Raw genomic sequence first — 21,681 nt, forward strand, 5'->3', positions numbered from 1 at the left:
AAATTTCCCTCTCAGTTGGGTAATTCCCACCAGCATATAAACATGCCATAATTGTTCCCATCTGAGAAAACAATAACCATTTTTTGATTTCATATATTCCTCTAGCTACCATGCCGCTTCTCTGTTCCTTTTATTTTACTTATTTATGATATTTATTTTTATTGAAATGTGTGTTCACCCTTCCGCACCATTTATTCCCTCTATCCTCTCCTACCTCCCCACCGCCTTTCCCTCTTCTAATAATCACACTGTTGTCTGTGTCTATGAGGTGTTTTTCTGTTTTGCTTAATCCCTTCCTCTTTTTCACCCAGCCCACTAACTCCTCTCCCTTCTGACAGCTGTCAGTTCTCTGTATCTCTGAGTCTGTTTTTATTTTGTCTGTTTTGTTCATTACATTCCACATGTGAGATCATACGGTATTTGTCTGTCTCTGACTGGCTTATTTTACTGAGCATAATACTCTCCAGGTTCATCCATGCTGTGGCAAAAGGTAAGATTTCCTTTTTTTATGGACCAAGTAGTATTACATTGTGTAAATGTACCACGTGTAGCACAGCATTTTTATCCACTTATATACTGATGGGCACTTGTGCTGCTTCCACATCTTGGCTATTGTAAAAACTGCTGTAGTAAACATAGGGGTGCATATATTCCTTCAAATTAGTGCTTTGAGTTTTTCTGTTCCTTTTCATAGGGAAGGCCCTCGAAAGGACTTTTGAGTCTATTCTCAACTGTCTTACATTCTGTTTTGAACTCATTCCAGTCACACTTTTGCCCCAATCACAACCTGAATTATTGCTTATCGGGGCCACCAATGGCTTCTTCCACAGTGCTAAATCCAGTGATCAATGAGCAGTTTTTATCTTATCCTAACATTTGACACAACTAATCACTCCTCAAATTGCAATACTTTCTTCACTTAGCCTCCAGGCTACCACAGTCTCACGGTTTTCTTCCGCCTTCACTGGCTAATCCTTTTCAGTCTCCACTGGGGTTGTCCTTATCTCTCTAATCTCTCTATCCTCTAATTGTTGAAGCATTCTCAGATTTAGTTTTTGGATCTCTTTACTTCTTCTGTCAACACTTGCAATTGTCTTAGCAATTTTAGCTAGTCTTATGATTTTAAATGTCATTATTATGTTGATCAATTCCAAATTTTTATCCATCCTGGACCACTTCCTTGAACTTCAGACTATCATAGCAACCAGACTATAATTTGGATGTCTAATAGATACCTCAAATTTAACATATGAAAATATTTTCCTAGATCCTCGCTAGTTGGCTCAGTGGTAGAACATCAAACCGTTGTGTGTAAGTCCCAAGTTTGATTCCTGGTCAGGGCACACATCACTCCACTCCTTTCTCTCTCTATTCCCCTCCCACATCCATGGCTCCATTTTGCGAGCATGTTGGCCCCAGGTGTTCAGGATGGCTCCATCAAGCCTCCACCTTAGGTACTAAAAAAATAGCTCATTTGCAAGTGGCACCAGATGGGCAGAGCATCAGCCCCAGACAGGAGATGCCGGGTGGATCCTGGCTGGGGTACATGCGGAGTCTGTCCCTGTATCTCCCCACTCTCACTTAAAAAAATAAAAAAATAAAAAAAATAAAAATAAAAACAATTTCCTGATTATCCTCCTATTCTTCTCCCAGTTTTGTCTCAGTAAAAGCCAATTCCATCTTTTCAGTTACTTGAAGGGCAAAAAACTTAACAGTGATCCTTAACTCCTTTCATACGGCAAATTGGAATTGTCAGTAAATCCTTTTGCCTTTGCCTTAAAAATATATATGAAATCTGTTCCTTTCTCATCATTTCCACTGTTACCACCCAGCTCAAAGCCTCTATCAATTTCCTTGCATGAATTAAAGTAATCATCTCCTAACTGACCTTCCTACTAGAATCTTGATGGGCTTACAGGTTCCCTGCCATCCTCCTCCCAACATTCGTTTTCCATACAGTAGTTAGACTGATCCTTTTAAAATGCAAGTTAGGCCCTGGCTGGTTAGCTCAGTTGGAGTATTGTCCTGAAATGCCAAAGTTATGGGTTTGACCTCCTGTCAGGGCACATTCTGGAAGCAACAAATGAATGCATAAATAAGTGGAACAACAACTGAGTGCTTCTCTCTCTCTTCCTTCCTCTCTCTGTCTCTCTAAAATCAAGCAATAAAAATAAGTAAATAAATAAATAAATACATAAAATGTAAGTTAGGTCATATCACTCTTCCACTCTTAGGTAAGAGTAAAATCCCTTTTGTTTTTTGTTTTTTTTTTCATTTTTCTGAAGCTGGAAACAGGGAGAGACAGTCAGACAGACTCCCGCATGCGCCTGACCGGGATCCACCCGGCACGACCACCATGGGGCGACGCTCTGCCCACCAGGGGGTGATGTTCTGCCCATCCTGGCGTCGCCATGTTGCGACCAGAGCCACTCTAGCGCCTGAGGCAGAGGCCACAGAGCCGTCCCCAGCGCCCGGGCCATCTTTGCTCCAATGGAGCCTTGGCTGCGGGAGGGGAAGAGAGAGACAGAGAGAAAAGCGCGGCGGAGGGGTGGAGAAGCAAATGGGCGCTTCTCCTGTGTGCCCTGGCCAGGAATCGAACCCGGGTCCTCCGCACGCTAGGCCGACGCTCTACCGCTGAGCCAACCGGCCAGGGCAGTAAAATCCCTTTTGTATGGTCCAGACTCTATAAGCTTGTATTATATAATTGTTTAGAAACAAATTTTGATATATGGCAACCTTATCTATTAGAATAAAATCAAGAGCCAGATTTTGGTATGGTGGTTCAGGGGTGTGTATCAGAATCTTCCAAGATTAAAAAAAAAAGTAATATACATACTACCCTGATGGGTAGAGCATCAGCCCCAGACAGGAGAAACTGGGTGGATCCCGGTTGGGGTACATGCGGAGTCTGTCCCTATATCTCCCCTACTCTCACTTAAAAAAAATTAAAGTTAGCTCAGTTTGTTAGGGTGTCATCCTGATACACCAAGGTTGTGGATTCAATCCTTGGTCAGGGCACACACAAAAATCAACCAATGAAGGCATAAATAAACAATAAAATCAGTGTTTCTCTCTCTACCTTCCTTTCCCTATAAAATCAATAAAATATTTAGAAAAGAAATATACATGGCTACAAAAACAAAAATAAACATATGGGACCACAGCAAATGAAAGAGCTTCTACAAAGTAAAGGATACCATCAACAAAAAAAATGCAACCTATCAAATGGGAGAAAATATTTGCAAATGTATCTGATTAGGGTTTAATATCCAAATATAGAAACAACTCACACAGCTCAATAGCAAAACAAAACAAAAACCCTACAAAACAGTCCAATTAAAAAATAAGCAGAGGAACTAAATAGATATTTTTTCGCCAAAAAAGACATACAGATGCCAACAGAACACAAAAGGGTGCTCAATATCACTAATCATCAGGGAAGTGAAAATCAAAACCACACTGATATGTCACCTCATGGCTGTATAATAAAAAAAAAAAGAAGAGAAAACTCATTGGCAAGAATGTGAAGAAAAGGGAACCACTGTGCAATGTTGGTAAGAATGTAAATTAGTGCAGGCATTATTGAAAACAGTATGGATGGTCCTCAAAAAAATTAAAAACATTAATACCTTATAATTTAGCAATCCCAGGAAATGAAAACTGGATCTCAAAGAAATATCTGCACTCCCGATGTTCACTGCAGCATTATGCACAATAGCCAAGATTTGGAAACAACCTAACTGTCAATGGATGAATGGATAAAGATGTGTATATACAATAGAACATTATATACAATGGAATATTATCAGCCATAAGAAAGAAAGAAATCCTGCTTTTCTATGACAACATGGATAGATCTTGGGGGAATTATGCTAAGTGAAACAAGCAAGACAGAGAAAGACATATCTTGCATGATATTACTGGTAAGTGAAATATAAACAAAAGGTCAAAGTCATTGAAACAGTAGAATAATGGTTCCAGGAGTTGGAAAATAGGGGAAATAGAGAGAAGTTGGCAAAAGGGCATAATCTTTCAGCTGTAAGATGAATAAGGTTTGAGGATCAGAGGTATAACATGGTGACTATAGTTAGTAATAATATATTAGAAATATGCTAAAAATAGGATTAATGTTTTCTCTCACACACAAAAAGATGAGTATGTGAGGTGATGGATGTGTTAAATAACTGGATGGGAGAAATCCTTTCACAATGTATATGTGTATCAAATCATCACAAATATACTTTTAAAAAGAAGAAAAAAGTCCTTAAAAAGAAAAGAAATATACGTGGCAGATTTAGTGAATAAAAACATTTGGGGGTATTAGGTATGTATACTTTGAACAATTTTCTAAATAATTTTGTCATAACTCCTAGTTAAGAACTTCTGATTTTACAGAATGGAACTATTTTGTTATCAGGAGGCCTAGATTATATTCCTTGATTGCCACTGATCATCCTGGATATCTTTTTTTTTTTTTTTAAAAAGATTTTATATATTGATTTCAGAAAGAGGTGAGGGGGGAAAGAGGAGAGAGAGAGAGAGAGAAAGAGAGAGAGAGAGAGAGAAAAGCATCAACACATAGTTGCTTCACTTTAGTTGTTCCTTGATTGTTTGTTGTATATGCCTTGACCAGGCAAGCCCAGGGTTTTGAACCGGTGACTTCAGAGTGCCAGGTCGACACTCTACCCATTGTGTCACCACAGGTCAGGCTATTGTTGAGATCTTTGGGTCTAGTTTCTATAGAATAAAGGTGCTGTATTATGTATATTATGTGGGTTTGAAATAATAAAAAACAATACAGGTCAGTAGTTAAAACAGATGTCATAAAATGTACTAAAAACTCACATTCTATATTTAATTCTAGAACATTTTACATTTTTTATTCATTCGCAATTTTTTTCCTCAAATCCTTTTGTCTAAGAAAAGTTTAAATAAATAAGATATAATATAGACAGCCAAATTGTCATTAAGAGAAGACAATTATCAGACTGACAACAAAGAGGACAGGAAAGTCATAGCAACTGGGACCATTTTGTATAATGGGAATTAATTCTATATACTGTGATAAAAGGTATTACTACTTGTTATATGACATAAATAACTGATAATATGCAATCATGCTAAGGCATCAGTAAAAAGGGTAAATGATATGAGTTGTGTTTAAGAAAGAAAGGAAACATATTTTAGCAATATTTCTAAGCAAAACCATTAAAACAAGCAATACAAAGTGTTATAAGGAATCAGTTATCTGCTAACAAAAAGCTCAGCCACAGCCTGACCAGGCGGTGGTGCAGATAGAGCGTTGGACTGGGATACGGAAGACCCAGGTTCGAGACCCTGAGGTTGCCAGCTTGAGCCCCCAGGCTCATCTGGTTTGAGCAAAAGCTCACCAGCTTGGACCCAAGGCTTGAGCAAGGTTACTCGGTTTGCTGAAGGCCCATGGTCAAGGCACACATGAGAGAGCAATCAATGAACAACTAAGGTGTCGCAACGAAAAACTGATGATTGATGCTTCTCATCTCTCTCCATGCCTGCCTGTCTGTCCCTATCTATCCCTCTCTCTGTCTCTGTAAAATAAAAAAATAAAAAAAATTTAAAAAGCTCAGCCATATTAGTGAAGCTTCTTTGATCCTGTCTCCCTTCCCTTCAAGACCCAAAACCAAACAGGGTGGTTTAGGTACTCCTGTTTGCTCCCATAACACCCTGTATACAACAGTAATTTCTAACCACGTTGTCTTATTTATCTGCCAATATTTCTTCTATGACTTTGAGTGTTAAGGACAGGGATCATGTATTATTCATCTTTGTAGGCCCAGAAAATAGCATAGGACATAGTACATATTAGATGCTTGGCTATATTTGTTTAAATCAATCAATCAATCAATCAATCAATTTAGGGTATCTCATTCTCCAATGTTTTATGATATTCAGCTTATTATTTTACTGAATACCAAGTGCTTCTCAAGTACAGTTCTGAGAATGAACTAAATCAGAACTAAGAGGAAGCTTGTTAAAAATACAGATTCTTGGACCACCCCTAAAGCTTCTAGGTGGGGCTCAAAAACCTCTATTTTTAAAGAAAGCTCCCTAGGCGATTCTGTTACACAGCCTAGCAACCATTGCAGCACACCACTTTTATCTCTAAAATTATTTCAATGTCAAATGTTACCTCCCCTAAAAGACTATAGTTCTTTTTTTAAAAATATTTTTTACTTTATTTATTCATTTTAGAGAAGAGAACGAGAGAGAGAGAGAGAGAGAGAGAGAGAGAGAGAGAGAAGGGGGAGGAGCAAGAAGCATCAACTCCTGTATGTGCCTTGACCAGGTAAGCCCAGGGCTTCGAACCAGTGACCTCAGCATTCCAGGTCAATGCTTTATCCACTGCACCACCACAGGTCAGGCTACTGTAGTTCTTCTAAGAATAGTCATCATGTAATACAGTTCCCAGGTAGCAAGCCCTCTTCACTTTGCAATACACCAAGTCTGCTACCCAAAACTTCTGACTACACATAGTCCCAAACCAGACTGACAAAATACCTTCCCCAGTCAAATCTTTCATTGTTTCCCTCTAGCATTAGAAAAAAAAAATGTCCTTCCTTTCCAACTTATTCTATTAATACTGTTTAGCTTAATTCAAATAAAATGAGCCCTAAGAACTTTAAACCAGTGACCTGTAACTTGTAGTTATAACACCCTATCTTTTACATGGGTGAGTGATCTCCAAGGGAAAGCCAGACACTATAACAGGTATTGCTAGTGACACAATAAATGATTCCTTAGTGCGATACTCAGAACCCAACTTGATGGGGGGGGGGAATGTAAAACTATAAGCAATGTGTTTTATACTTAAATGGGTCATCAAGGATTTAATAAAGTTGTTACAGACTTTACAATTATACAAGGAAAAATTTCTCAACAGGCAGCAATTGTATGTGCTGATGATCAAATAGGAAAAAGAGCCATACTCTTCAATGCTACTGCTGTGTTGGTACTTCTCATTTACTTAACTCAACTTTTTATTGGAAACCAAATCAACACTAAATATAAAGGGTTTTGTCTCATTTGAAGAGTTAATTCATTGCTTGTAACTTTTAAAAAGCAAAAACAAATTTAGTGAAGCAACTCATACACATCAAGAAAGAATGCTGAACATTATAGATGCTAGTAAGTTTGGTTTAGTAAATATGCCTGCAGAATTATTGCTAAAGAGAAGCAGAAAGGGTCTTAGGAGAGAGTGGGGAGAAAAGAGAGAAAGATAGAAAAGAGCAACTCAGAAAGTGCATCAGGGAGCACGAACTGGATTTGTTTTGGTCACGGCTCTACAGGCATACCTCGAAGATGCTGCACGTTTGTTCCAGCCACCGCAATAAAGCGGTCACAATAAAGTGAATCACAATGTTTGTGCTGGTGGAGGGTCTTGCCTTCAATTTGTAAAAATCACAACATCTGTGAAGCACAATAAAGCAAAGCACAATAAAATGAAGTATGTGTGCACTTCCTATTCCCTACAGTGTCTGATACCCAGTAGGTATTCAATATACGTACTGAATGAATGAATTATGAATGACTAATATAGAGGTTGCCGCTAATTACCTCTCCTTTCAAGTAATCATGTTTTGCATTCAGCCAAACTCATTTCAGTTAAAAACAAAACCAAAACCAAAAACACCCCATTTACTTTTCCCTTCTGTTCCGTAGTTGTCTACTCCTCTATTTAACCTCTAAACTTTGTGAAAGATTGACTTAAATCTTTGTCTCTATTTCCTCTCTGCCTATTCACATAATTTGGGTTCTGCCACTAAGATTCTTGCACTTTTAAAGGTCAGCACTGACTTCATCATCACAAATTCAATTTTTCTCCTTCTCAGTACTTACACCTCTATAGTATTTCACACTAAAAATCGTGAAATTCTCATGTCTTTGCTGTGGTATTTCATCAACTTGGCTATCCTCCTACCTTCTGATCAATCTTTTTCTGACCCGTCTTTCACCTTCAATTCTCTAAATATACCCCAAAGTTCACAGCTCCTCTCTTTCTAAATGTTCTTTTTTTGAAAACTTCATCATCTCCCATGATTTAGGATTATCTTTATACAGATGATTCCAACTCAGAATTTTCTCTTGAGCTTCAGCACCTTGTTTTCAAAAGCTTTCTGGACAGCTCAGGTGGATAACTCAGATACTGCCCTTCATCATGTCCAGAACTGAATGTATTACTATTTCTTTCTCTTTCACCTATAAATATATATTCCCCTTCTTGGGAAATAGTCCATTCATCCATTGCCAGGCCACTCACTGCAATCATTAATACTCAGTATAACTTTCCATTCTTCACAAGCATCTCACTTTCTCACTTGAATTGCTAGAACACTAATTTCTATGTAAGTGCTGTTTATATAAGAACTTTCTGTGATAATGAAAATGTCTAATACAGTAACCACTAGCAACATACGACCACTGAGCTGTTGAAATGTGGCTAGTTCAACCGGAGAACTAAATTTTAAATTTTATTTAATTTAAATTTAAAGTGCCACATGAGTCTAGTAGTTACTGTAACTTAACAGGGTTAGAATATTTTTTTCTTACTGCTATTCTGGAACACAAAGCAATAGAGAAGAGTGATCAAGAGCACAGGCTCTGCACTAGACCGCCTGGGTTTCAGCTCCCAACTCCATCATTTACTAGCAATGTGGCCTTGGACAAGTCATTTAACATCTCTGTGCCTCAACTGCTTCACTGGCAAATAGGGACACTAATAGTAACTACCTTGAAGGGTTGTCGTGAGAATAAAATGAACTGGTATGTAAAATAGGTGCCTAGTCTAACTAAAGTGTTTGCCATCTTTTATTATTAGTAGTAGTGTTATTATTTTAAAGATCATTTCTCCACAGTACCTGCACATTGTTATGCTGTCCAAAGAGGAATTCAATAAATATTGATTGTATCAATGGGTAAATTATACTTAAAATCCCATTAAAATGAACTAGAAATGACAAATCAATTTCCTTATTTATAATCTGTGAAAAGATCAAGTTTTGTAAGTTGTTTGCATAAATAAGAGTACTTATGCATTTATATTAGTCCCATTAGACTTGGGGCAACAAAATCAGAAGACAGGAATAAATAAAGATACCACAAAATAAAAACTTTCTGCCTTTAGTTCAGTTATTAACACCTCTGCAATGCATCTTAAATCCAAAATGTTAGTAATTACTGAGTACATTCATTAAGTTCATTAGCTTCATCTAGTACTTGAAATTAAACAATTACATTATCACCTTTATTGTTGCTATTTTTAGTTGGCTCTTAAACATGTAAAACGAGCTCTGTGTGGCAGCTGTTTGTGTATCCGTGTCTACACTGATTCTGGAGGTCCCCTTTCACAGGCGTCAATAACAACGGAGCTATGAAGCTGAAATTGTAATATGAAAGCTGCTAGGAAGAACGTGTCCTTCCAAGCTACTTAGGTAAAGGCTTTAGCAGACATAATCATCCTTGCTAAGAAGGAAGAAATGTTCATTTTATTATAACAATAGTCAAAAAGATTTATATACCTACGACAACTTTACTTGAGATTATCACTTAAAAATGCCTTTCATTTATGTTGTCACTCAAGAAATGCATTCTTCTCAAAGATGGAAGACGGATCAGCTGCAGATACGATGAAGAGGAACAAGAGCATGGTTGCTTTCAACCCCACAGGATCCATTCTTCCACAATATGCAATTCAGGACAGGCTGGCTTTAAAGGAGTCTAGCAGTACCACACTCATTCCAGTGAAATCAGTCACATTACATAATACTTGTTTTGGACTCCTGTAGCCTTTATTCAGTTGGGACTACAGAGAGAGTTCAAAAATATGCAGTCTAGCGTAAGCTACTAAAGGAAACTCCAACTTCACTTTTTCCAAAAGTATGGTTTCCAAAGGAAATTACTACTGTTCCTTCTAAACCTTGGTCCGACTCACGAGAACTAACCAATCTCACGTTGGTCTGGTCTCTGGGACTTGCACAGACACCCCTTACAGACACAACCAAACCTCCACCTTCATATACGGTGGACTTTTGGGGCAAAGTTTCTCTGGAAATTTTGCTACCAGCTACTCTCAAGGCATTTTACATCCCTGTCATCCCCAGTCACCATATAAAGTGGGCCTTGCCTGGCTTTTCACATTCTCGTCCGTCCCCGATTGCTTTTTGCTTCTACTACCCATCATTCAACCCCCAATTATTTTCTCCCTTTAAAGCTTTCCACTTTTCTCCTGGAGCCTCACTCCCTGGTGACAAAATTCCAAATTATTCTTATCCTCAAGGTCACTGTATCAGCCGATGCCAGCCTCTATTCCTGCCGCCCTCTGGGATGGATGCAGTTCTCTTCCTCAGTCTGATCACCATGTTGCGGTGACAATGACTACTCAGAGCAGCACACCTGTCACTTGGTTCCTGTTCCTCACATGGGGCACCACTTGTCCCCGTGACAATGAACTACTCGGAGACCAGATAAAATGCACAGAGGAACCGAGGGGAGGCAACAGTCCTGGACCGCAGATCCAAGCGTTAAAGCCCCGTCCCCAGCCTTACACAGATTATTAATTAGACAGTACAAATCACTGAAGGAAGCAGATAGCAGAACTTTTAAGGAGGTGAAGTAAAGGACAAGGAACATGATGACTTCTAATCTCTGTTCTGAGAGTCTAAATGTTTTCTTGTTGCTAAATCTTATCCTGCTGTTTTGCTGTTTCTAGCATGCTCTGTTTCCAGTATGGGTCAGAGAGGCCCCTGGACTCTCGTCTGCTCCATGCTTTCGCCCTAGGGTGCCTCTCTGTCTCTATTTGTAATCCTAACTCTGTATATTTTCACAGCATATTCCTACACCCTTGTAACTGAAAAATAAAAAAAAATTGCCTGGCTTACTCTTTAAAACTACTTCCAGTACATTATTCCTCTGTCCTTATGTTTAAAAAACTTACATTATTTAAAGGCTTTGTACCATCCACTTGTACTATCTTCTCTCTCTCCTTGCCTTATTATACCTACTAGCTTCCTATCAGTAGCAGATTCACACTATTATCTGTGTGCTGCAAGTCTTGTCATTACCCAATTCTATATCCACCTGGAAGACTGATTCCATATTCTAACCCAGTGGTTCTCAAAGTGTGTGCCAGGGCACACTGGTGCACCCTAGAAGATTTCCAGGTGCGACCTATGATATTCCAGAGAAATATGTGCCTGTTGGGGATCAAAAAACAACAGGGTTTTTGGAGTTTAGATTGTTGGGGGACAGAGGTGTGGGGAATTGGCTATAAACTGACAGTCTGCCCAACCCCCCACCTCACTTGCCTGATTAGGTTGCAAAAGGCTGTTAAGCTGTGGTGCTGGATTGTTTACACTACCCCCCATGTTCCCCAGAAAGAAAAGTTTCTTCTATCCTTTGTTTGGTGTAGAGTTAAGATGATATGTATGGTGGGGGTTTTCTGCATTCAACACAATTAAGAGTAAAAAGAGAGGAATTCTTCAATTTGTTGACAAGGAAATGAGAGTTTGTCTTTCAAATATATGCCCAAACATTGAAGAAATTGCTAGGACATATCAGGCTCATGTTTCTCATAAACACAAGAATGAAAAAACTTAATACATTTGTGCCGGGACCTGCCAAATTTACTAAATTTTACTAAGAATGTATCTGTAACTTTTTTGTTGTTTTTTTTATTTTTAACCCCTCTTTTTTTTTATGAATTCTAAAAAGCATAACTCAAAAAATGTAACATAAAAATGTTTTTTAATGTCAGAATAAATTTAATTTTGTTATATTTATTTTGTTTAATTACCATAAAAGCACTCTTGGACTTTATATTTTTTTCTTTCATATTTGACTTAATTATTATAACGTAGTTCTCAGAAATTTGTATATAGTGCATCTACAATTATTTATAGGATTTTAAGTGTGCCCTGACTTCAAAAAGTTTGAGAACCACTGTCCAAACCAGTGCTCCTCAAATACTATTCACCTATCAGAACAAACTTTAACTATACCCTACTTACAAGAGATACACGTACTTATATGTATTTGTCATTGCAAATGGCAGGATTTCTTTCTTTTTATGGCTGAATAATATTCCATTGTGTGTGTGCACGCTTGTATATAATTTTCTCTATTTATCTGTTGATGGACACTTAGATCTGAAAAGTTCTCATCACAGAAAAATAATTTGTAACTATGTGAGGTGATACATGTTAATTAAACTGAGTGTAAAAAACATTTTGTAATATGTACACACATTGAATCATTATGTTGCATTCCTTAAACTAATACAAAGTTATAAGCCAGTATATCTCAGTAAAAATGGGAAGAATAAGTAAGTTGGTTACTTACTTTATTATTAGGCAAAATAGATTTCAAGGCACAATGTATTACCAGATTTGGAAAGAAACATATAACAATGGTAAAGTGTTAAATCCTTCAGGAAGTTTAAACAATCTTAAATTAGTACACATCTAGTAATATAACCTCAAGATACATAAATGAAAATTTAACAGTTAAAATAAGAAAGGACAAATTGACACTAATAGCTGGAGATTATAACACTCATTCCTTAGCAACTGATGAAACAAGCAGACAAAAAATAAATAAAATTTGAACAAAATAATTAACTAACTTGACCTAACTCATACTTGAACATTGCATTCAGTAACTACAGAATATGTATACTTTTCAAGTACACATGAAACATTTACTAAAATTAACCATACAATGGGACATCAAGCAAATCTCACCAAATTTCAAAGGATGAAATCATACAGTGTGTGTTCTGAAGACAATGAAAGTAAGCTAGAGAGCAATAATTAAAAGATAATAAATATTCTCAAATGTTTGGAAATTAAGTGTCATATTTCTAAACAACCCTGAGTCACAAAATAAATTATAATGAAAGTCAGACATTTTGAACTGAATGATAATGAACAAAATCTCAGAGGTGCAGCTGAAACTGTCTAGTTAAAAATTTAGAGCCTCAGAGTTCTGAAAGGAAGCCTGAAAAAAAAAATCAATGAAGCAACTACCCATTTCAAGAAGTTAGAAAAAGACGGCAAATTAAACTGCCAAAAGGTATGGACATCTTAAAGAAAAGAGATGAAATTAATGAAATAGAAAACAAATATATATATATATATATATATATATATATATATATGATATAGAGAAAATCAACAAAGCCAAAAACTGTACTGATAGACCTCTGACAAGACAGAAAGAGAAAAGCCACAAGTTACCCATAACAGATACAAAAGAAGCAATACTACCAAAGATCCTATAGATATTGAAAGACAATAGAGGATATAAAAACAACTTTTTGAAATGGATACATTCTTTCAAAAGCATGTTGCCAAAACTGACACAAAGATAACAGTCATTTTCATATATATATATATTTTTATGTATTCATTTTAGAGAGGAGAGGGAGAGAGAGAGAGAGAGAGGAGAGACAGAGAGAAAGAAGGGGGGAGGAGCTGGAAGCATCAACTCCCATATGTGCCTTGACCAGGCAAGCCCAGAGTTTCAAACCGGCGACCTCAGCATTTCTAGGTTGACACTTTATCCACTGCACCACCACAGACCAGGCTCATTTTCATATTTTAATGTTATTTAAAAACTTCCCACAAAGAAAACTTTAGGCCCAGATGGTTTCACCTGTGAATTCTTTCAAATACATAAGAAATAAATAACATAAATCCTACATAAATTCTTCCAGAGAAACAGATACATAAATAACACTCCCCCCCAAAAAAAATAACACTTCCCAACTCATTTTATGAAGTTAGCATAACCCTGACACCAAAATTCCACAAGATGATAAGAAAGAGAAATGACAGATTAATATTTCTGATAAGTTTAGGTGCAAATATTTGAAAAAATATTAGCAGACTGAATCTAGTGATATATAAAAAGACTAACACATCAGGATCAAGTTTATCCCAAGAATGCAAAGTTGGTTTGACATTTAAAAACATCAATCAACACAATTTATCACAGTGACAAAATAAAACTAAAGTATTATGATTATCATGAAAAAGACACTGATAAAATGCAACACTAGTTCATGATGCAAATTTTCATCAAAATAGGAACAGAAGGGAACTTCTGTAATCTGATAAAGTGTATCTACAAAAAATTCTACAGCAAACACCAGACTTAAGGATACACAGAAAATGTCCTGAGACTAGGAATGAGACAGAGGTGCATCCTGTCACCATTTCTATTCAACATTGTACTGGAGATTGAGACAGTTCAATAAGATGTGGAAAAAAACCCCAAAAGGTAAATGACACGAGCAGACTGAGTTCTAGGTGGGGCTAGGAGGGGCAGGACAGGGGCAAAGGGGTAGGGGGCAGAAAACTGAACTAAACTTTAATTTTAAATTGTAAAGCACTAATCCTTAACTTTATTAAGCTTATCTGATCCTTCCTACAAATCTGAAGGCTACATAAAGCAAGTATTATTTACTTCTACTTTGCAAATAATATACTAGGGCTCAGAGAAGTAAACTGATTAGTCTTAAGGTCACTCTTTAAGAAGCAAAAGGCAATGAGGACTGACCCAGGCAGTGGGAGTTTAAAACTAATTATTTTTTTCAATGTGTCATCTCACAGGAAGGGAGCTAGAAAAGTGTAAAGGGAAATTTTATCTGGAACATAATATTGGGTCTCCCAAACTTAAATAAAGCTGTCACTGAACCCATTATCTAGAATCTGTTCTTCTTCCAAATCTAAAATTTGGGAACATGGTATGCTGAAATGGCAGACAGGTCCCCTCTGACTTTTCATCCACAGAAATGCCAAAAACATTAAGAAATAAATAAAGAGGACAAGGCCAAATGAAAGGAAAATCCCCAGATGCTAGAAATGAAGAAAGAACTTAAAATCTGAGAAGTGGGAACTGACCTAGATTCCGATATAGCTTCAGGGTCTGGTCCCTGGAGTTTTAGTGTCCATCCAGGAATAGAGGTTTGTTTTCCAGCTCTTAAGGCGAGAGTGAGAGTATATGTGGGTGAGTGACAAGGACCAGACTGTGGTTCTCGACATGAAATCTGGACCCTTGATGAGCTGCCCAGTCTGTAGGAAAAACTGTACCCACTGGCTCAGGAAAACATAAAAAACTTTCTGTCAAGGACCTCAAGCAGCAGTGGTCGAGAATAGATAAAAAGGCCCCAAGAAATGGAAATCACAGGCCCACGCTATAGTCAAACACTAGGAGGACTGACATGTACTAGATGGCATGGAAACTCCTAGCTGAGAAATGACAAGGACCACTGAAATCCCCAAGGCTCTGCAGCAACAGAAATGAAAAGGCACTGACAACACTTTCACAACACAGTACACAGGACTTCCACAAGGAAAAGGAAAAAGAAAAACACCGCTCAAGATACGATCGTCTTAAAAAAACTACAAACCAGATACACTTTCATGAAGTAGAGTCAACATATACAGCAAGCAGAATATCTATCAATTACCCAGTAAAAACAGGTCATTCCAAAAGAAACCATAAAATAGTATGCTTAAAATGATTTTAAAAAAGAAAAAGGTAAAACCATAATGAAAGATTAGGATATTTTGAAAAATTCTGACATTTGCAAAAAAAAAAAAATCCAAAAAGAACATCTAAAGACTACAGTTACTAAAATGAAAAACTGAAAGCAGATTAGATAAAGCTGAAGAGCTTCTTAGTTAACTGGCAGATAGGAGTACATCATCCAGAGGAGAAATGAAGAATAGAATACATGGAAGTGCAATTAAAAGATAGGACAAAAGTCTAATAGAAGTTCAAAAGGAGAGGACTGATGGAATGAAGGAAGACAGAAAATGCCTAAAAATTTTGAGAAATGAAGACAGCCTTGTTTTCTGCATAAAATGACTAGTAACTAACCCGCACCTAGACACAGGCTAGCAAATCTACATAACAACAACGATTTCTCACAAAAGATTTCTTTTAATCAGCAGCAAAATAAATCACAGATTGTGGAACAACAGCTTCAAAAGAACTAAGGGAAAATAATTGTCAAGCTAACTACCATCCCTTCCCTATTTATTCCTTAACTCAATGGAGAGAGGCGTGTTAGCAGGAGACACCTGGACTGGAACAGCATGAATTAGCAACATCAACAATATCTGGGAAGATACTTCCTTCAGTAGAAACTGCACATGTGTTTCCGAAATGTGAGGTGGAACAGATGACCTAGATGTAAGGTTATAGAACCTTTTGCCTTTACACTATTTTTAGCCAAAAGCTGGATATCTCAGTGGCAAAGACTTAAGTAAAATTATTTATGAAGTGTGTAAAGTGAACTCTACATATATAGCACAGCAATTAAAATCGAAGTCTCTGGAACCAGACGAGTGGGGATCCAATCTTCACTCTGCTTATTAAGCACTGTGTGAGTTTGGCCAAGTTAGTTTAATTCTCTCTGCCTTAGTTTCTGCAGCTATATCTCATAATTTAAAAAAGATTAGATAAGCAAAGGCATGTAAAGCATTTGGCATAGGATCTAGCACAAAGCAGGTGTTCAATAAAGCCCAGTTATTATCGTTACTTAGTTTTGATCACTGTGCTGTAATTTTATTACATAGTTTAACCAAGATTTTTTTTTTTTTTTTAAATGTGAGAGGAGGGGAGATAGACAGATTCTGGCATGCACCTGGACGGGGATCCACCCAGCAACCCCTCTCTGAGGCTGATACTTGGACCAACCGAGCTATCCTCAGCGCCCAGGGTCGATGCGTGAACCAATCAAGATACTGGCTGCGGGAGGGGAAGAGAGAGAGAGAAAGGGGAGAGGAAGGGGAAGAGAAGCAGATGGTGGCTTCTCATGTGTGCCCTGACTGGCGATTGAACCTGGGACGTCCACATGCTGGGCTGACGCTCTTTATTCACTGAGTGAACCATCCAGGGCCATTGAACAAGTTACTTTTAATATGACTACTAAAAAAGTAAAATATAGGCAACATACTCTGACATCTACTGAGCAGCCCACCGTCCATGATGGATTTCCCAGCACTTGATTTTGGCACAGAAGATGAACTAGTGAAGACTTCCCAACACCTGTAAAAGATATAAGAATGGTAGTCATATTAAGAGACATGCTGAAATCTGTTATGGCATAAGTATAACTGAGAATGTGCAGTAGTAATGGTATGTGAAGTATGCTTGTTTAAAGGGTTTTCACACCATACCAACCATTTAATAAGCTTTATTAATAGACAGATAGTCAAGGAAAGTGTTCTCTAAAATTTCACATAAAGCGGGCTTGTTAAAACACAGAATGCTGGGTCCTGCCCCCAGGGTCCTATTCAGCAGGTCTGTCTTGGAGGTCAGATTTTTGTACTTCTAACAAACTCCTTACTGACGCTGATGCTACTGGTCCCAGGGCTTCACTTTTAGAACTACTGTTCTAGAGCAAGTTCATATGAACTAATCCTTTCCTTTTGAATGATTTAATCTATTCAGCCTATAACAGAATTGTAGAATTTTAACAGATCTTGGAGGTAACCCTCTATCCTGATCACCGATGGAGAGGTTCCTTCCATTGCACTGTTAGATGGTCTTCCATATTATGCTTGAACACTGTCAATGATAGGGACTCACCATTTCACAATTCCTTTATTTAGACACTCCAGTTATCCCATACAGTGATTTTAAAAAAAAAATTTTTATTTATTCATTTTAGAGAGGAGAGGGAGAGAGAGAGAGAGGAGAGACAGAGAGAGAGAGAAGGGGGGAGGAGCTGGAAGCATCAACTCCCGTATGTGCCTTGACCAGGCAAGCCCAGGGTTTTGAACTTGCGACCTCAGCATTTCCAGGTCGACGCTTTATCCACTGTGCCACCACAGGTCAGGCCCCATACAGTGATTTTTAAAAGACATCCAACCACTTGGCCCAGCTTCACCCTTTGGAGAAAAGAACAACTCTACTCCCTCTTTTCCATTTACCTGAAGGCAGAATTTTATTTTCCTTTAACTTTCCTGGGTTCAGCGCACTCTGTATGAGGAGGAAAGAAAATGAGTTCTCCCTGTACATTGATGGAGTAGCTCATTCAATTAATAGTGTTTTGATGCCATTATGACAAGCATGGTTGGCAAATGCATCATTAGTTGTTTCAAAAACATCTCTTTGTGTGCACTTACATTTATGAACCTATCATTTATGTTTATTTTTCATTATTTAAAGGTATATTTACAGACAATCAGAAAGTATTTTAAGAAAAGAAAAAAAATTTCACCCAAAGAGCTGTATTGTCAACATGTGGGCTTAATTCCATAAGCAAGGTTTTTCTATAATCAGATATATACGATATGTAGTAACATATAGTATATATGTTACATACTATATCTCCTATACATATACATAGTATAGTTATTTGTGATTAACTTTGGGTGACAAAAGTTGGCCAACACTGGATGAACTCTAAATAGTAAAAAAAAAAATTGAAGTACCACAAATAATGGTCAACTATTCATTTCTTTAAGAATTTTGGGAAGTTTTGATTTTATATTTTCATTATTAGAACTAAATTAGATTTGAAAAATGCATTGATTTGCTGAGGGTAAAAGGCCCAATATAATAAGTAAATACCAGCTCCAAATATAGTTGTTGGTAAAGTATTAAGCTCATTCCTTATCTCTAAAAGAAAAAAGAGAAGTCTGTATGTGCATGCTAGTAAGACTTTCAGGATTCCTTACTAAATTATCAAATATCTCTATAGGATACAAACCAAATATCTAAATCCCAAGTCATTTCTTTATGTATTTGTGAAATCCTCAAAATTTCACAAGGGAAATAAGCCTTTATTCAAAAGTAAACTTTGAAGTTTGACTACAAAGGCAGATGAAGTGTAAGAAGTATATATATACATTCTAACCTGTTTAATAGCAAATTACTATTAAAAGGGTACTACTAAAAAGGCAGTAATTAACTTTGCACATATAGCCTAATATCAGTGAATGTGTAACAAGATCAGTCACTTTTCTGGTAGGCATGTCTTCTGTTTTACAACTAAACTATAATAAATAAACAACAAAAGCTTACTAATTGCCTGATTTCTTTTCCACATTTAATGCAGCAGTCAAGTCAATCCTGTTACATATAATGCATTGATTCCACAGTTATAACCCCAGCACCGAATACAGTGCCTTCTCTCTAGTACATAAGTATTTTTGGGGAGAGGGAGAATCTATTAGTTTCAACAGCATCTAACATGAAGGGATTGTTAGATGCACTAGGAAAGGGAATTATAAGAGGAGAGTACCCATTTCAAATATCATGAAACTGTGTTAGCTCTATACTGTACTGTATTCCAGTTTTGAATCCTACTTGGTGATACTCTTGCCAAATCCCTTTAGACCGTCATTACTTTCTTTATCTGTAAAATTAAGTTTTGTAACGGTAGTTTTCTAGCTCTTTGGGGTATGTTCTCTCCACCTCCAAGCATCTGGCACAATGTTATTGCTCACAACACACATTCAAAAGCCAACTCCAAAAAAGCACATCTATAAAATGCAAGATTAGCATTTATTCCAAGTTCATAAGGAGCCCAGAAGCAGAGGTTATGGGGAGAGGAAGGGTAGTGAAGTGGGACGGGGAAACGCAGACTTCCAATTCTAGTTCTCAAATGTTCCAAAGTGACAAAAGAAAAATTTTACCACTAGGATTAAAATAGGCTCAGCATTAAGTCCTAGTTACTTCGTAATATGGCCCTTATCTTAATTTCTCTATTTCTTACAATCTAGCACGTAATAAGTGTTCAGTTAAGATCAGAGAGAACAAAGAATCCAAGCCAGTTATTAGTAAAACTGGACTGTCATCCAATATTTCATTTCATAATATAGCTTAGTGTTTAATTAAGTATGTGGCCTCTGGGTTCAAACCGGTTCTGTCGATTATACCTCTCTGCCAAACTTTTTCTCCTGCTAATAGGGCTGATCTCCAGATTAAATGAGTTACTATATGCAAAGCAGTTAGAACAGTGATTTTTTTTTTTTAAATGCATATTTGACTTCCTTAACAACAACAAAAAAATGTCTTGAAGGCACGGCCCCAACTTGTTTCCTTAGCACCGTGCCCCATTGAACACTCAATGTCTGCATATCGTATGAAACAAAGGAATTGACGCTACGCGCTAGGTTACGATCGTCCAGGAGACCGACGTAGAAAAGCCGCGGAAACCGAATAGGGCCGGGATTCTGCGCCCCCCATCCGCTCGAGGCCGCGGCTTCGTCAAACAGAGCAAAGTCCTCTGGGAAGTGTAGTCTTTAGGTCTTGAGAGGTGTTTCAGCCACCGGCTGAAGCCAGTTAGTTGGCAGGGGAAGGGAGTAAGAGTTATCGGATAATTAAAAGTGTTGGGAGCCCAAGAAGTGGGTTAAGCTGCTCACCTGAGTCTCCCAACACCAGTACCTTCACTCGATCCAGGGACGCCATCTTCCTACTGCCTTCCTGGAGTTAACACCTGTTCCGGATTGTAGGCCAATCAGAGCTGGGCATGAAGGGCAGAGCCCTCAATTTCATTGGCCAATCCCAGCGTGACCGTCTCATTGACGTCTGCACTGTGTTGATTGGCCGGCCTGGTTAAAAGTAGCTGGTAGTTTTCAAAGCTGGTCGCAGAAGTAAGGCGTGTTCTTTGTCGCACGAGTGTCGAGGCTGGTTTAAGCCGGTAGTTGAGGCGCTGGGGGCAGCTGTAGTGCGAGTGTTCGAGGATTCGCTTTGGTAAACTTTGTTCCCTCTTCCTTGTTCTGCGATCCCTCACCCGGAGCCGCATTTCAGGGTTTCTCCTTTTTGTTCTCTTCTTCTTAGCGACCCTCCTCCCCTTAGCTACTTTCTTGACTTGGTTCTCCAAAGAACCACTGACCCCGGAGCGGCCCGTGTGCGACCCCGGGTAGGACGGGCTTGGCTCCTCCGCGTGTGGCCCCTGGACTCAGCTGGCAGAATCCGCGGGACTTGGGGGTCTCGCAGTGTGGGGAGGAGTGAACTTGACTGAACCAGGCTCGTGGAGGGCAGCTGGGGCCAGAGGTTTCGCGGTGCTATGCAGCTTTCTTAATGTATGAAGGCGTGGAGAGTACCATGAAATATAACTCAGAAAACTACATTTCAATGTGTAAGATCTGAATCCTTATAGGACTGGAATACTGAACTAATATGCTGGATTAATAAACTGGATCATCGCACCCTCTCCTTCTTTTATGTTATACCCTGCAGTCTGCATAATCTTTCAAAATAGCGAATTTGACCCTATTGCTTTCTGCTTAAAATCATTGACGTTGAAGAAGAGGGTTTCCAATAGCATGCCTTTTTCTACCTAGGAAGCAACAGTTGGAGGAAGTAAATTGAGGGGAGAGGACTAGCAGAGAGGGCATATTGCAAGAACACGTGCATGGGAGATCTGAAAGTTTTATGCAAGCACTTGACTAGCTGTGCTGGATTCGAGAGAGTTAATGGAGAACACAATATCCCTGTTCTCAAGTGACATAAAGTACAAGTCAATTCATTGCAACAAAGAAGTTTGGGAAAGGGATGGGGATTTGAAAAGGGATCATACTAAGCTATTAAGGGGAATTTGGGATGGTCTCTCTGAGGAAATGTCATTTGGATGTGCCAGATGATTAGGAGAAGAGGGCGGGCAGAGAGAACAGCATATAAAGG

General features: G+C 38.1%; 2 protein-coding genes across 3 annotated transcripts in view; one reads left to right on the top strand and one right to left on the bottom strand.

Moving 5' to 3' along the window:
- The window catches only part of RABL3 (RAB, member of RAS oncogene family like 3), a 41,506-nt gene extending 21,012 nt beyond the window's left edge, over positions 1-20,494 (bottom strand). The window contains exons 1-3 of one of the 2 annotated variants that reach the window (XM_066241433.1): positions 20,418-20,474; positions 17,000-17,091; positions 7,332-7,446 (exon numbers count right to left, since the gene is read on the bottom strand). In XM_066241433.1, coding sequence (XP_066097530.1) covers positions 7,332-7,446; positions 17,000-17,007 — 123 coding nt within the window. In that variant the 5' untranslated portion in view covers positions 17,008-17,091; positions 20,418-20,474. Of the gene's footprint in view, positions 1-7,331; positions 7,447-16,999; positions 17,092-20,417 lie in introns of both variants that reach the window. The other variant, XM_066241432.1, reaches the window with a different exon arrangement.
- A 144-nt stretch (positions 20,495-20,638) lies between these two features.
- Positions 20,639-21,681, top strand: part of GTF2E1 (general transcription factor IIE subunit 1) — a 56,689-nt gene continuing 55,646 nt past the window's right edge. Inside the window, exon 1 of the mRNA XM_066240764.1 lies at positions 20,639-20,748. The gene's annotated coding sequence lies outside the window, so the exon portion shown is untranslated. The remainder of the gene's footprint in view (positions 20,749-21,681) is intronic.

This window comes from Saccopteryx bilineata, chromosome 8 (assembly GCF_036850765.1).
Source record: "Saccopteryx bilineata isolate mSacBil1 chromosome 8, mSacBil1_pri_phased_curated, whole genome shotgun sequence".
Taxonomy (NCBI): Eukaryota; Metazoa; Chordata; class Mammalia; order Chiroptera; family Emballonuridae; genus Saccopteryx; species Saccopteryx bilineata.